Below are 13,452 nucleotides of genomic sequence, written 5' to 3' on the forward strand. Positions count from 1 at the left end.
TATGCACCTGGCCCTGTCCACCAGCGGCAAGCGGCCCCTGGAATGTTTTCCAGGATGGAATGTGGCCCTCTGGCTGAAAAGATGTTCCTCACCCCTGCAGTAAGTAATGCAACTGTTGGAAGAATCATTAAAAATAGAGTCCATTTTGTAGAAAGTTCAGCAATGCCTGCAGTACTTCCACTCCTCCAGTGTCATTAATAACCTGGATTTCATTCTTCCCTTCCCAGTTATATCTGCTGGCACAAAACTCTGAATATTGAGGAAGGAGGAAACACAAACCATGCTGTCCCTCGGCGTTGTGAAAGGTAATGAACTGCTGCATAATTATTACTCATTCCCAAGGGTTTAGAAGTTTGCAGCTCATTCTGCAGGGCTCTACTTTTAAGCTGCATAGTAAAGGTAAAGGGACCCCTGACCATTAGCTCCAGTCATGACCGACTCTGGGGTTGTGGCGCTCATCTCACTCTATAGGCCGAGGGAGCCGGTGTACAGCTTCTGGGTCATGTGGCCAGCATGACTAAGTCACTTCTGGTGCATGGAAACATCATTTACCTTCCCGCCGGAGCGGTACCTATTTATCTACTTGCACTTTGACATGCTTTCAAACTGCTAGGTTGGCAGGAGCTGGGACTGAGAACGGGAGTTCACCCCATTGCGGGGATTTGAACCGCCGACCTTCTGATCGGCAAGTCCTAGGCTCTATAGTTTAACCCACACCGCCATCCGCGTCTCTTTTTTAAGCTGCATACACTCCAACATTCTTCAGATGAAAATAGGGACATTTCTCACTGCCCCCCCCTGCATTTTTTGTCCCCTGCAACAGAGCATTTCCAATCAGAAGAAGGGCAAGTGTCTGCATTATGCAAGTGACTTAACTAACACTTTGTGCATTCATTAGATGGCGTCATTCTACCTAGCGATGAGGATCGAAAGAGGATCATCACCCAGATGAAAGTGCGGACAACACTGAAAGGGGATAAGAGCTGGATTCAGCAGAGATCGGACCCTGAGGAGGAGCAGAACCACAGCCCATTGTGAGTAGAGGCATTCACCTGCCTTGTCTGCAAGATTGCTGCTCCATCTGCCCAGTGCTCGTTCCAATGCTGCCAAAAGATAATATCTCAATCATCACCCAATTTCTCAGAGAAAAGTTCACAAGGGATCAGACTTCAGATTTTGCATTGTGTGCAGTGCTATTGAATATGAAGAGCCTTGTATTTTTTTAAAAAGGCAGTTGACGAGCAGCTGGTGTCTGCCAGACCACTGAGAGACATTGGCAAGCAATTGAAGATCCAGAGCACCAAAGATCCATTTATTCACTTTCCTCTGAAGGTGCAGCCTGTAAAGAGGGAACAACTAGGATTTTAGATTCTTTGTCAGCTATCTCATATGTAAGCAAGTGTATGTCTGAGGTTTTATGTTTGTCCTAGCACAGGAGAGGGTGGAACCTTCGGCCCCTGAGCCAATCGCCCAGCCAGGTTACAAGTTGTCCTGCAAAGCCATTTCTCCCAAACCACATCTGCCCGTCTATCAGCTGGTGTCCGTGCAGGGAATACACTGACAAAGCAGACCCCTGCAGACAAAAGGATTGAATCCCCACTTCACCAGCTGGTGAACACGGAGTTCAATCCTGAAGGGTGCTGCTTTGCCAGTTCATTCTCTGTGGGGAATATACTGACAAGGCAGAACCCCCTCACCCTTGTAAGTCAGTTTTGCCAGGTGGGGAGAAGTGCCCATCTATCAATTGTCTAGGGCTGGAGGAATCTGTTCTCTCATTTCTCAGTTTTCCATTCTCCAAATTTTGCAGCAATTTATAATCTTTTTAATTAGAAAAAAAAATCATGAAAATTCTTCAGCATATTAGTGTAAATTTCTCCAGATAAGCACATTTTTGTACAAGCAGTTTTGACCAATATACACATTTTGCAGAAGACTTCCTGTAACATGGTGAATTTTTGTATATTATGATTCTCCTGCTTGGAGAATAGCATCTCGACATTCGGATAAGTGCAAATTTCAAAGGATGGTTGTGTTTTGGTTCTCCAGACTTTATGGTGAAGGGTGTGTAATGAATAAATATTGATATAATTATAATCAATATTGATATATTGATTTAAATATTGTTAATAATAACTGAAAGAGCCTGAAAGCCTCTTTCACCAGGGCTGCTTCCACCACACTGATTTCTCACTTTTGCCTCTCTTTTCCCCTCTCCCGTCCAACAGGCATTCACCACTGAGGACCAGGGGCACCACTGGGAAATCTCCTGCCTCACCGAAGAGTTTGTCACCGACTCGCAGGTGCCTTTGATGAACCGCCTTCACACATCTTGCTTCCTTTGGGATCTATCCACTGGCGATTCTGTGTGGGCTTTGTAGGGTTTGAGATGCATTCTAGACTTAGAACATTTCCAGATGCAGCAGTGCCACATTTGTCCTAGCGGACCAGCCTCCACTAGAGAAAAACCAATGTATATGCACCGAGGGCCTTCTGGCGGTTCCCTCACTGCGAGAAGCCAAGTTACAGGGAACCAGGCAGAGGGCCTTCTCAGTTGTGGCACCCTCCCTGTGGAATGCCCTCCCACCAGATGTCAAAGAGAACAACTACTACCAAAGTTTTAGAAGACATCTGAAGGTGGCCCTGTTTAGGGAGGCTTTTAATGTTTGATGTAGTACAGTATTTTTTATTTTTTTTTTGGAAGCCGCCCAGAGTGGCTGGGGAAGCCCAGCCAGATGGGCGGGGTATAAATAATAAATTATTATTATTATTATTATTATTATTATTATTATTAAGAATGCTAATTACATAATAGACTTTTATACAGCTTGATGTTTACTTAAGAGGAATTGATTTTTTTTTAAATAACAAAATATACCCAAAAATATACTTTGCTTCCCCATACAGGAATGGTAGACCTTTCTCAGTGATAGAGCACATAAGAACAGCCAAGCTGGATCAAACAAAAGGCCCATCTAGTTCAGCATTTTGTTTTCACAGTGGCCAACCAGATGCTCATGGAAAGCTCTCATGCAGGACATAAGCACTCTTCTTTTGGCTGCATAAGGTCCCAGGTTCATTTGTCAGTTAAAAGGAACCCACATTGCAGAGCTGGAAGGATGCCTCTGCATGATATTCTGGGAAGCTGTTGCCAGTCTGAGAATATAATATTTGGTTAGATGGGTCAAGAATCTGACTCAATATGGTATAAGACAGTTTCCTTAATTTATATACTTCATATCATGGCAGTTGCCTCAACTGCTCAGCTACCTTCAAAGGCTACTAGGCAAACATCAGTCTACATAAAAGTCAAGTGACAGTAAGCTCTTCCTTAGCCAAATGCAATAGGACTCTAATTCCATCATGAATTTGTGATGGTTTATCCTGCTATGATGTCTTTTGTCATCTGGTAACATTTCTCTTCTGTTCTTCCAGATTAGCCTTTGCTGAACCACCTTCCCAAGCAGAACCACAGTCTCCAAAAAGTTATGCCAAAAAGTTAGTGACTCCCTTTTACTGCAAAAAGTACAGCACTTAATGGGGGAGAGGTGTATGGTTACCTTAGATAAAGTTTGGCATTGCAGGTTGTAGTCTGTGAATTTCAGATTGTGTATGTGTTTACTGTACTTCTCTGTAAAAACTAGATATCAAAGTTCTCCTGAACCAGGCTAGGAAATGAACATCAAGCAGTTGTAAATCCCACCTTACAATGAGAGAGGAACTTTTAAAAACCCTGCAATTCTCCTCTGGCTTCGATTAAAAGCTGAGCTGGAGAAGAATTTGCAGCTTCTCCCCAGCCAATATCTACCATCCTTTTGTATCCTCCCCAGCCCCAAACTCAGTAGTTCCTTCCTTTCTCAGGTAAAAAATAAATTGTACAGGATGGATGTAGTTCTTCCAATGTTTTTAAAAAACAAAACACACATTTCCCCAACAACTTGTTGACCACTGGGGCAAATGTAGTTTCCCCACAACTGCAGTACTTCTCTATGGAAATGTCAATGGATAAAACCTTAAGTGTTTGTCTCTGCATATTTTTCTCCTTTTGCCCATAATGTATTTCTGTTCTCTTCCTAGATCTCCCAGTGCCACATCACCTTCTGGGTACCTCATCAGGTGAGAGAGATGGGACTGGAAAGAAGGAAAGCATTTTGCTTTGGATATAGAATCATAGAATGAAGGAGAGTCCACCACCAAAAAAGTCAAATCCACCCACAAACAGCTCTTAATGTCAGAAAGTTCTTCCTGATATTTAATCAGAAATTCCTTTCTTGTAACTTGAATCCATTGGTATGGGTCCTGCTATGGTATGGTATGAGCAACAGAAAACAAGCTTGTTCCATCTTCTGCAGGACGGTCCTTTAGATATTTGAATATGGCTATCATATCTCTCCTCAGTCTCCTCTTATCCAGGCTAAATATACTCAACTCCTTCAGCCATTCCTCTTAAGGTTTGCTTTCCAGACCCTTGACCAAGGCAGAATACAACGGTACTATTATGTCTCTTAATAAAGACACTAGACTTCTGTTGATGCAGTCTAGAATAGCATTAGCTGTTTTTTTTGCTGCCGTATAACACTGTTGACTCATATGAAGCTTGTGGTCTGCTAAGACCCCTAAATCCTTTTCACATGTACTACTGGCACGCCAAGTGTCCCCCATCTTATATTTGTGCAGCTGGTGATTCCTGCTTAAGTGTGTTCTGGTGGTGCAGCAATAAAATTGCCAGCACATTTGAAAAGCTAAGGAGAGTCTGGTATAGTTTCAAACTGGTACAAATCCACCTAACAGTAACCTTGCCCAGCCCACATTTTACCAGATTCTTTGCAAGAATATCATGGGGGACTTTGAAATCAAGTTACACTATGTCCCTATGTAGATCAAGATATACAAAGTTCACAGCATTCCCAGATCCACCAAGCTTGTAATGTGCTGCATGATCTTGGACGTTACTTATATCTTTTCTCTCTCTGTCTCTCTTTTAGAGGGGTTTTCACCAAGACCATTGATAAGACTACTCCTTTGAACACAGCATCCAATGGCTCACAAAAGAGGTGTGTTTGATTAATCCCTGATCTTCGGACAGATACATGGCTTTGTCAATGAAGTCAAATCCATACAATTCAAGCACACCCCTTGCCAGAAATAAGGGGGGGGGGTTAAGGATGGGCAATCATTGCAGAACCATCAGAATATAAATACAGGTAGCTCACATTTGTCTAAAAAACAGTGCCTACTCAGAAGTAGTTATGATAGAATGGTAGAATTATAAAGTTGGAAGGGATTCCATGGACCTTCTAGTCCCATGGTTCCCAACGTGGGGCACCCCCCCCCCACAGGGGGGCAATTTGATTTTTTAGGGGGGGGCAATTCGAGAATGAGTTAGACCAAGTTAATGGCCTTTTAGGCTTCCTCCACATCTGGGGACGCGGGTGGCGCTGTGGGTTAAACCACAGAGCCTAGGACTTGCCAATCAGAAGGTCGGCGGTTCGAATCCCTGTGACGGAATGAGCTCCCATTGCTCGGTCCCTGCTCCTGTCAACCTAACAGTTCAAAAGCATGTCAAAGTGCAAGTAGATAAATAGGTACCGCTCCAGCGGGAAGGTAAACAGTGTTTCTGTGCGCTGCTCTGGTTCGCCAGAAGTGGCTTAGTCATGCTGGCCACATGACCCGGAAGCTGTACACTGGCTCCCTCGGCCAATAAAGTGAGATGAGCGCCGCAACCCCAGAGTCGGTCACGACTGGACCTATTGGTCTGGGGTCCCTTTACTTTTACCTTTACCTTTACCATGTGAATAGGAGTTCACTTTTTGAATAATAATAATAATAATAATAATAATAATAATAACTTTGTTATTTATACCCTGCCCATCTGGCTGGGTTTCCCCAGCCACCCTGGGGGGGGCTTCCAACAAAATATTGAAAATTCAACAAAATAATAAGAATTATATGTCCGGGGGGGGGGCAGGGGCAGTTCCAGGATTTTAGAGATGATTAGGTGGGGCATGGCCCAAAAAAGCTTGGGAACTACTGATCTAGTCCAACCCCCTGCAATGCAGGAAGGTTCAATGGGGCTTACTCCTTGGTAAGTGTGTATAATGCCAAAATTATTAAATTGCACTGTGTCCAAGAGTGTAACTGGATAGTCTTGCTGCTCACTTTATCCTGTATCAAGTAAAAATCTAGAAGCTTACTTAAAAGAAAGAAAGCTGGACATTTAGAAAAGTGGGGTGGCTGGGACATCTGCGGATACAAAACCTCAGACCTTTGACACTGCAACTTCTGCACCCTCACCGTTATATTATGAGGATATAACCCTGCAGACATATCACTTCTGTTTGTTCAAACCACTGATTATCTCTGGGCGTGTTCTGCTTTCAGTGCCAAGAGCGCCAGCCTGCCCCGCTTCAGTCAAGGGCATAAGATGAGTACTGAGGAGTACAAGAAACTGTGAGTATACCCAGAGGGGATTTGCTTCCCTCCTCTAAGAAACCCCATCTTGGTCCAGGCAGGAACATCATATGTAATGCTCAACAGAACTCAATCACAGGCAAGGAAGACACATTCTGATTGATGCTGGGTTTTGTGTGTGTTATTTTTACAAAAAAAGCCTCAAAGTGAATTGCCCCACATTTTAAAAGATCAAACTATTTATCCAGTGTTTAAAACTAGGTACGTAGAATAAGCACAAAATAAAAACCGAAACGTGTTTATCCGGCAACATGAATAAAAAGGATGCATCCAGCCCAACCTTGCTAAAAGAACAATGTTCATTTATTATTATTTAGACTCATATACCACCCTTCACCACAAGATCTCAGAGCAGTTCACAAGATAAAACCCTGCATATTTGCTTGAACATTATCACTTTCCACAATACAACAGCACAACCTGACAATTAACAAATAAAAACAACAACAAGAAAAAAACTTGGATTCTTTTTTGTTTTGTTCCTCTTTTCATGTCAGGGGAGATTTCTTATAGTAACATAGGAAATGGCCTCATACAGTGAAATATACTCAGAGTCGCAAAGTGATTTCATGCTCTTTATTCAGCTCATAGTGGTGAGGAGGAATGAATGAAAGTCCCCTCAAAGTATCTGCTTTATATACATTATTTACACAATGGGCTGCACATGATTGGCTAATTCTGGAATTCTACTGTAAGCCAATCAGGTTGTGGATTCACTTCTATCTGGAGCATGATTGGGTGGTTCCTGCCAACCAATCAGACTGCTGCATTGTTCTAGGACCAATCAGACTGATGCATTCTGAATCCTATTGTTCTAGGACCAATCAGACTGCTGCGATTTGGATCCTATTGTTCTAGGACCAATCAGACTGCTGCAGTTTCGATCCTATTCAACTCAGTACATAACACCCCTCCCCTCTAAGTTCCAGTCCTGCCCGGGAGGTCACATTCATAGTCCTCGAGGTACGCCGGCGGCCTACGTGTACGTTGCGGCCTGTGGTGTTCCCTGGTCCGGGGTTCAGGTTCTGGCTCGTGTTCCAAGGATGCTGGCTGTGATGGGCCTGTTTGGTCTGGCGCAACCGGCTCGCTCAGTCGTGGTTCTGGTTCCGGTGTCCTTTCGGCCTCGTGGGTCCTCTCTGTATTTACTGATTCTGCCTCTCCTGCTGGCCCCTCCTGCTCTATGGGCCTCACTGCCGCTCTGTTCCCTTGGGACTCCTCTGACCTTTCCTCCTCCTGGTTTTCTCCCGGGAATCGTCGCCGTATCTGGTCGCAGTGGCGGCGCCAGCATTGCCCCCCATCCGTTAGCACCTCGTATGACACGGGGCCAGTGACCCTGGTGACTGTGGCGGGTACCCATGCTGGGCCTGCCCCAAAATTCTTTGCGTACACTGGGTCCTGGGCCTCGAAGGTCCGGGGGTTCCTGCCTTCCCCCACCACTACCTCATCCTGAGCTCTATCGGGGTGAAGGCGGTCCAATCTGATTGCAAGGCGCCGACCCATTAGTAGTTCAGCGGGGCTCCGGCCAGTCGTTGAGCTGGGGGTGCTGTGCTGTGCTAGGAGGAATGTGGCAAGGCGGTACTCCCAATCCCCTTGCGTCATGCGGCGAAGGGTGTCCTTGGTGGTCCGCACCATGCGTTCTGCTTGGCCATTGGTGGCAGGGTGGAATGGCGCCGAACGGATGTGGCGGATGGCGTTCTGCGCTGTGAAGGTTTGGAATTCTCCTGACGTGAATGCAGTCCCGTTGTCTGAGACGAGAGTGTCAGGGAGCCCGTGGGTTGCAAACAGCCTGCGTAGTGCCCGGATGGCTGCGGATGTAGAAGTGGACGGTACCAGTGCGACTTCCAGCCATTTGGTGTAGGAGTCCACCACTATGAAGAATGTTTTTCCCTGAAAGGGCCCAGCGAAGTCCACATGCAGGCGTGACCATGGTGCTCGGGCGGACTCCCAGGACTGGACTGGGGCCCTTGGGGGATCTGGGCGGGATTCTTGGCAGGCCTGGCAGTGTTTGACCCAGGCCTCTATCTCTCCGTCGATCCCCGGCCACCACACATAACTCCTGGCCAGGGCCTTCATTCTTACTACCCCTGGGTGTGTCTCGTGTAGGGCTGTGAGGACCCTTTTGCGGAGGGGCTGGGGAACAACGACCCTGCTTCCCCATAACAGGCACCCCTTGTGGGCCGACAGTTCATGTTTGCGGGTTGTGTAGCCAGCGAATTCTGGCCCAGGGCTGTTGCTGGGCCATCCCCTCCACACCCAGTCCAGGACCCGGGAGATGACCCTGTCTTTCTTGGAATGGTGTGCAACTTCTTGTGCCTGAATGGGGCGGTCGGGAAGCAGCTCCAGGCTCATAACCTCTTGTGCAGGTGCTGGGTCGGGGCCTGTTTCCGGTAGTGGTAGCCTGCTGAGGGCGTCCGCATGGCCCATCGCCTTCCCAGGTCGGTGAATCAGTGCATACTGGTAGCTGGCAAGGAAGATTGACCACCTGAGGACGCGAGGAGACAGCACTTGGGGGGTCTGCTTTTCGGGGGCAAACAAGCCAAGCAACGGCTTGTGGTCAGTCACCACGGTGAAGGGCCGCCCGTATAAGAAATCATGGAATTTTTTTACTCCCTTCACAATTGCCAGCCCCTCCTTGTCTATTTGTGAGTAGTTCCGTTCGGTTGCGCTGAGTGTCTGGGAAAAGTATGCTACTGGTACCTCTCTTCCATCCGGGAGTTGGTGTCCCAGGACAGCGCCAATGCCATAGGGTGAGGCGTCGCATGCTAGCACCACCGGCAGCCTCTCGTCGAAGTGTGCCAAGACCGAGTTTGAGACAAGCAAGTCCTTGACTGCCTGGAATGCAGCCTCCTGGCGCTGGCCCCACACCCAAGGGGCCCGCTTGTCCAGAAGTCTGTGTAGGGGCTCTGCTACCGCCGCTTTGTGGGGAAGGAAGGAATGGTAAAAGTTCAATAGTCCCAAGAAGGCCTGAAGTTCAGTCTTGTTCTTGGGCGCTGGGGCATCACAAATGGCCCGTACCTTGTCCCCAGTCGGGTGGACCCCTTCTGCGTCCACCATAAATCCCAGAAAGTCCACCTGAGGCACTCCTAGTAGACATTTTTCCCGCTTTACCTTGAGACCCGCCGTCTGGAAACGGTGCAGAACAGTGCGGAGGCGGTCCTCAAACTCCTCTGGTGTGGGCCCGGCAATCAACACATCATCGAAGAAGGGGGTGACGCCAGGAATTCCTTTAAGGAGAGAGTCCATTAGTTTCTGGAATATGCCTGGTGCCACGCTGACGCCGAATTGCAGCCGCTTTACCCTGAACGCTCCTCTGTGCGTCACAATCGTCTGTGCCTCTGCTGTGGCCTCATCTACTGGTAGCTGTTGATATGCTTGGGCCAAGTCCAGCTTGCCAAAAATTTTCGACCCAGCCAGGGTGGCAAGGACATGGCTGACCACTGGCACTGGGTATGCATGGGCCGTGAGGGCCTTGTTTATGGTACATTTGTAGTCTGCGCAGATGCGGACCGAACCATTAGGCTTGACGGGTGTGACGATTGGGGTTTCCCAGGGGGCATTAGGCACCGGCTCCAGCACTCCTTGCTCCACGAGCCGGTCCAATTCCTCGTCTATACGGGGTTTCAGGGCGAACGGGACCCGGCGGGCCTTGAGCCTGACTGGTCGTACTGCGGGGTCAAGCTGTAGAGCAATGGGGGGGCCCGTATACTGTCCCAATTTCCCATCAAAAACCCCCGGAAATTCCTTGCATATGGCGTCCACGTCCACTTGTAAGCTAGTGTTGTTCACCCCGGTGACGGCTAGCCCCAGTGGTCCAAACCATGCCAATCCCAGTAAGCTAATGTAGGGGCCCTTGACCACAAGCAAGTCCAGTTGCCGCGTCCGCCCTCGGTATTGCACCCTGAAGGTCCCCACCCCCATTGTGGGGACCTTACGTTTCTGGAAGTCCCGGAGGGTGAATGGGGCCGGCCTGAGTTTGGGACCCCCAGTAGGACACAGTTTCCTTAAGGTCTTTGCCGAGATTATGGATAGATTTGAACCCGTGTCTAGCTCCATGCGGCATGGGGCCCCCTCTATCTGTACCTCTACATAAATTTTCTCTACGTTGGGGTAGGGCAACTGGTATACCTGGATGTCCGTGAGCTCCGTTGAGTTGCCTTGGTGCGTTGGGCCCCGGGACCTGGGGCTCTTGGAGTGGTCATCTGATGCCTGGCGTCGGGTAGGCCGAGCCCGACACACCCGGGCGATGTGTCCCGATTTTCTGCACTGCCTGCACTCTGCGTTGCGGAAACGGCAGGTCCTCCTCTCGTGACTTTCTCCACAGCTTGCGCAGTTCCCTCCTTCTCGTCGAGGCAGCTGTGGTATGTGGGCTGCTTGAGTGCGCTGCTGTACACGGTGCACCTCCTCCCTGTTGGATCCTGAGTCGTCGGTGAGGTCTTCGTGGTGGACCCTCGGTTGGGACGGCTGGCTCGGCCGTGCCTCTTGCGTCGACCTCTCAGCAGCTTCCGTCGCCAGGGCCTCCTCCAGAGCGACCTGGAACGTTAGGTCCTTCTTGGCGTAGAGGCGTCGTTGCAGCTTCTCATCCTTCAGGCCACCGACGAGGCGGTCACGAAGCATGTTCTCCAGCTCTGAGAAGTTGCAGAACCGGGCGGCTTGGCGGAGAGAGGTCACAAACCCAGTTATGGTTTCCCCAGGGGCTTGCCGCTTTGCGTAGAAGGCATTTCGACGAGCCACCACTGAGGGCTGTGGCGAAAAGTGCCCCTTCAGCTGTTCCATTATTGTTTTGTATGGAACTGTAGCAACGTCTTCAGGCGCAAGGAGAGCCCGGGCGATTTCAAACGTCTCCTCTCCACAGACGCTGAAGAATATTGCCCTCTTCTTGGCGTCTTCTTCATCGGTGACCCCTTTGGCTTCTAGGAGGAAGGTGAAACGGGAGGCGTACGCTTCCCAGTCTCCAGATGCTGGGTTGAACGGCGAGAAGCTGCTGTTGGTTGCCATTCTGAGTTCCTTGTGTCCCGGAGCTGAAGCCTGGATACACGGTGCGAGGCAGCGGTGCGGCAGGTGGCGGTGCTGCGGTGCGGTGTGTGGCAGTCAGCTCAGCGGGATCCCACCCTCGTCGCCAGTGAAATATACTCAGAGTCGCAAAGTGATTTCATGCTCTTTATTCAGCTCATAGTGGTGAGGAGGAATGAATGAAAGTCCCCTCAAAGTATCTGCTTTATATACATTATTTACACAATGGGCTGCACATGATTGGCTAATTCTGGAATTCTACTGTAAGCCAATCAGGTTGTGGATTCACTTCTATCTGGAGCATGATTGGGTGGTTCCTGCCAACCAATCAGACTGCTGCATTGTTCTAGGACCAATCAGACTGATGCATTCTGAATCCTATTGTTCTAGGACCAATCAGACTGCTGCGATTTGGATCCTATTGTTCTAGGACCAATCAGACTGCTGCAGTTTCGATCCTATTCAACTCAGTACATAACATACAGAGTCATACCATTGGTTCCTCTGGCTTACTATTGTCTACACTGACTGGCAGCAGTTCTCCAGGTTTCAGCCCTACCTGGAGGTGCCAGGAATTGAACCCGGGACCTTCTGTGTGCAAAGCAGATGCTCTGCAACTGAGCTACATCCTTTTCAGCTCCCTCCTACACCTGCAGCCCATCTGCTCCATATACCATGCCATTCTCAAGGAGCTCCTAAGCCCAGGATCACATTTCCAGGAGGAGCAGAGTGATGCAGATGGAAGGGTGAGGCAGGGAGGTCTAATTCTGGGAACAGGAGCTATGCTCCATTCACTGAATGGAAGCTAGAATCCAAGCCAAAGGCAACAAATGAACTAAATTCCCCCCGTTACTCCCGTTACTTTACATAACAATGATGGCAGTTATTTGTCAGTATTGGACAGCAGTCAGACATCCTGTGACACAAAGCGCCTTTTAGTTTCAGTCGCTCTCTCTCCATCTTTCATCTTCTTCCCAATGTTCAGTTTTGTTGCTTTGCTCCCTCCTTTTTTCCTTTCTCTTCTCTCTTTGGTTGTTCTTCAGCTCTCACTAACCACCATCACCCTCCTTGCCTTTCCCGCAAGCTCTGTGCTCCTTCTTTCACTTTATTGGTTCAGGAGAAAAGTAGGTATAGAAAGTACTCTTTGTTGAGAAAATCCCAGCAGAGATTTAAAATCACAAAATATGCAGTAAAGCAAAGGGTGGAAATATAGGCCATTTAGACCTTTAAAATATGTATTTCCAAATGATTTACAAAACAGTCCCCTCTTTCCCCAGCATAGGAGAAGACCACGTGTTAAGTAAGTTACAAATGGTTTCCTTACAAACTCTCCAAAGGTCTGGTTCATGTGCTTTTCCACACATCGGTCATGAAAGTTGCACAGGCAGCAAGGCCGGCCCACCCATGAAGCAAGGTGAGGCAACTGCCTCAGGTGGCAGGATCCACAGGGCAGGAGATCTCAGTGTAGGTCTTTATTCCACCCTTGTTCCTGACGTAGAACATCCCTGGTGGGGAGGAAGGTACCATGTCTTGGGCCAGCCCTTCATGCATTAATTAAACTTAAGCATGTCAGTTAGATGAGGCTGGTTATCTCGCATGCTTTCCCCACATCCTGTGATCTCACAGTCCAGATCATTCCCTCCCATTCCCAAAGTTCAGAGGGGCATGTGGATCCTTATGTAGCCACAAGAGGGAGGTATTGGCAGGCTTCAGAGAATCCAAAGTGTACTTTGCTATCTTTCACTGTGGTTGGGGCTGTTGTAGAGAGGTGAGGCTGAAGCACAGCTTCCTTCTGTGGCTGTTTGCTGAAAATAATAATAATCCACCTCTTCTTCCTTATACATGATCCAGGGCTCCTTATAACATCAAACGAGAGCTGTCCGAACCAGGTGACGTGCAGCCTTCCGTTTCCCCAGATGAGCAACAAAAGAGGTACCTCATCACAACTGCAGCAGACTGCACATTGAGGGTTAT

General features: G+C 48.3%; 1 protein-coding gene across 1 annotated transcript in view; it reads left to right on the plus strand.

Moving 5' to 3' along the window:
• Window positions 1-13,452, plus strand: part of ZNF185 (zinc finger protein 185 with LIM domain) — a 73,724-nt gene that overhangs the window by 27,666 nt on the left and 32,606 nt on the right. Inside the window, exons 3-10 of the mRNA XM_083424210.1 lie at window positions 228-305; window positions 899-1,034; window positions 2,226-2,300; window positions 3,433-3,495; window positions 4,075-4,113; window positions 4,983-5,051; window positions 6,379-6,447; window positions 13,330-13,410. Coding sequence (XP_083280336.1) covers window positions 281-305; window positions 899-1,034; window positions 2,226-2,300; window positions 3,433-3,495; window positions 4,075-4,113; window positions 4,983-5,051; window positions 6,379-6,447; window positions 13,330-13,410 — 557 coding nt within the window. The 5' untranslated portion in view covers window positions 228-280. The remainder of the gene's footprint in view (window positions 1-227; window positions 306-898; window positions 1,035-2,225; window positions 2,301-3,432; window positions 3,496-4,074; window positions 4,114-4,982; window positions 5,052-6,378; window positions 6,448-13,329; window positions 13,411-13,452) is intronic.

The sequence above is a fragment of the Podarcis tiliguerta genome, assembly GCF_965153285.1.
Source record: "Podarcis tiliguerta genome assembly, chromosome: Z".
Lineage (NCBI taxonomy): Eukaryota > Metazoa > Chordata > Lepidosauria > Squamata > Lacertidae > Podarcis > Podarcis tiliguerta.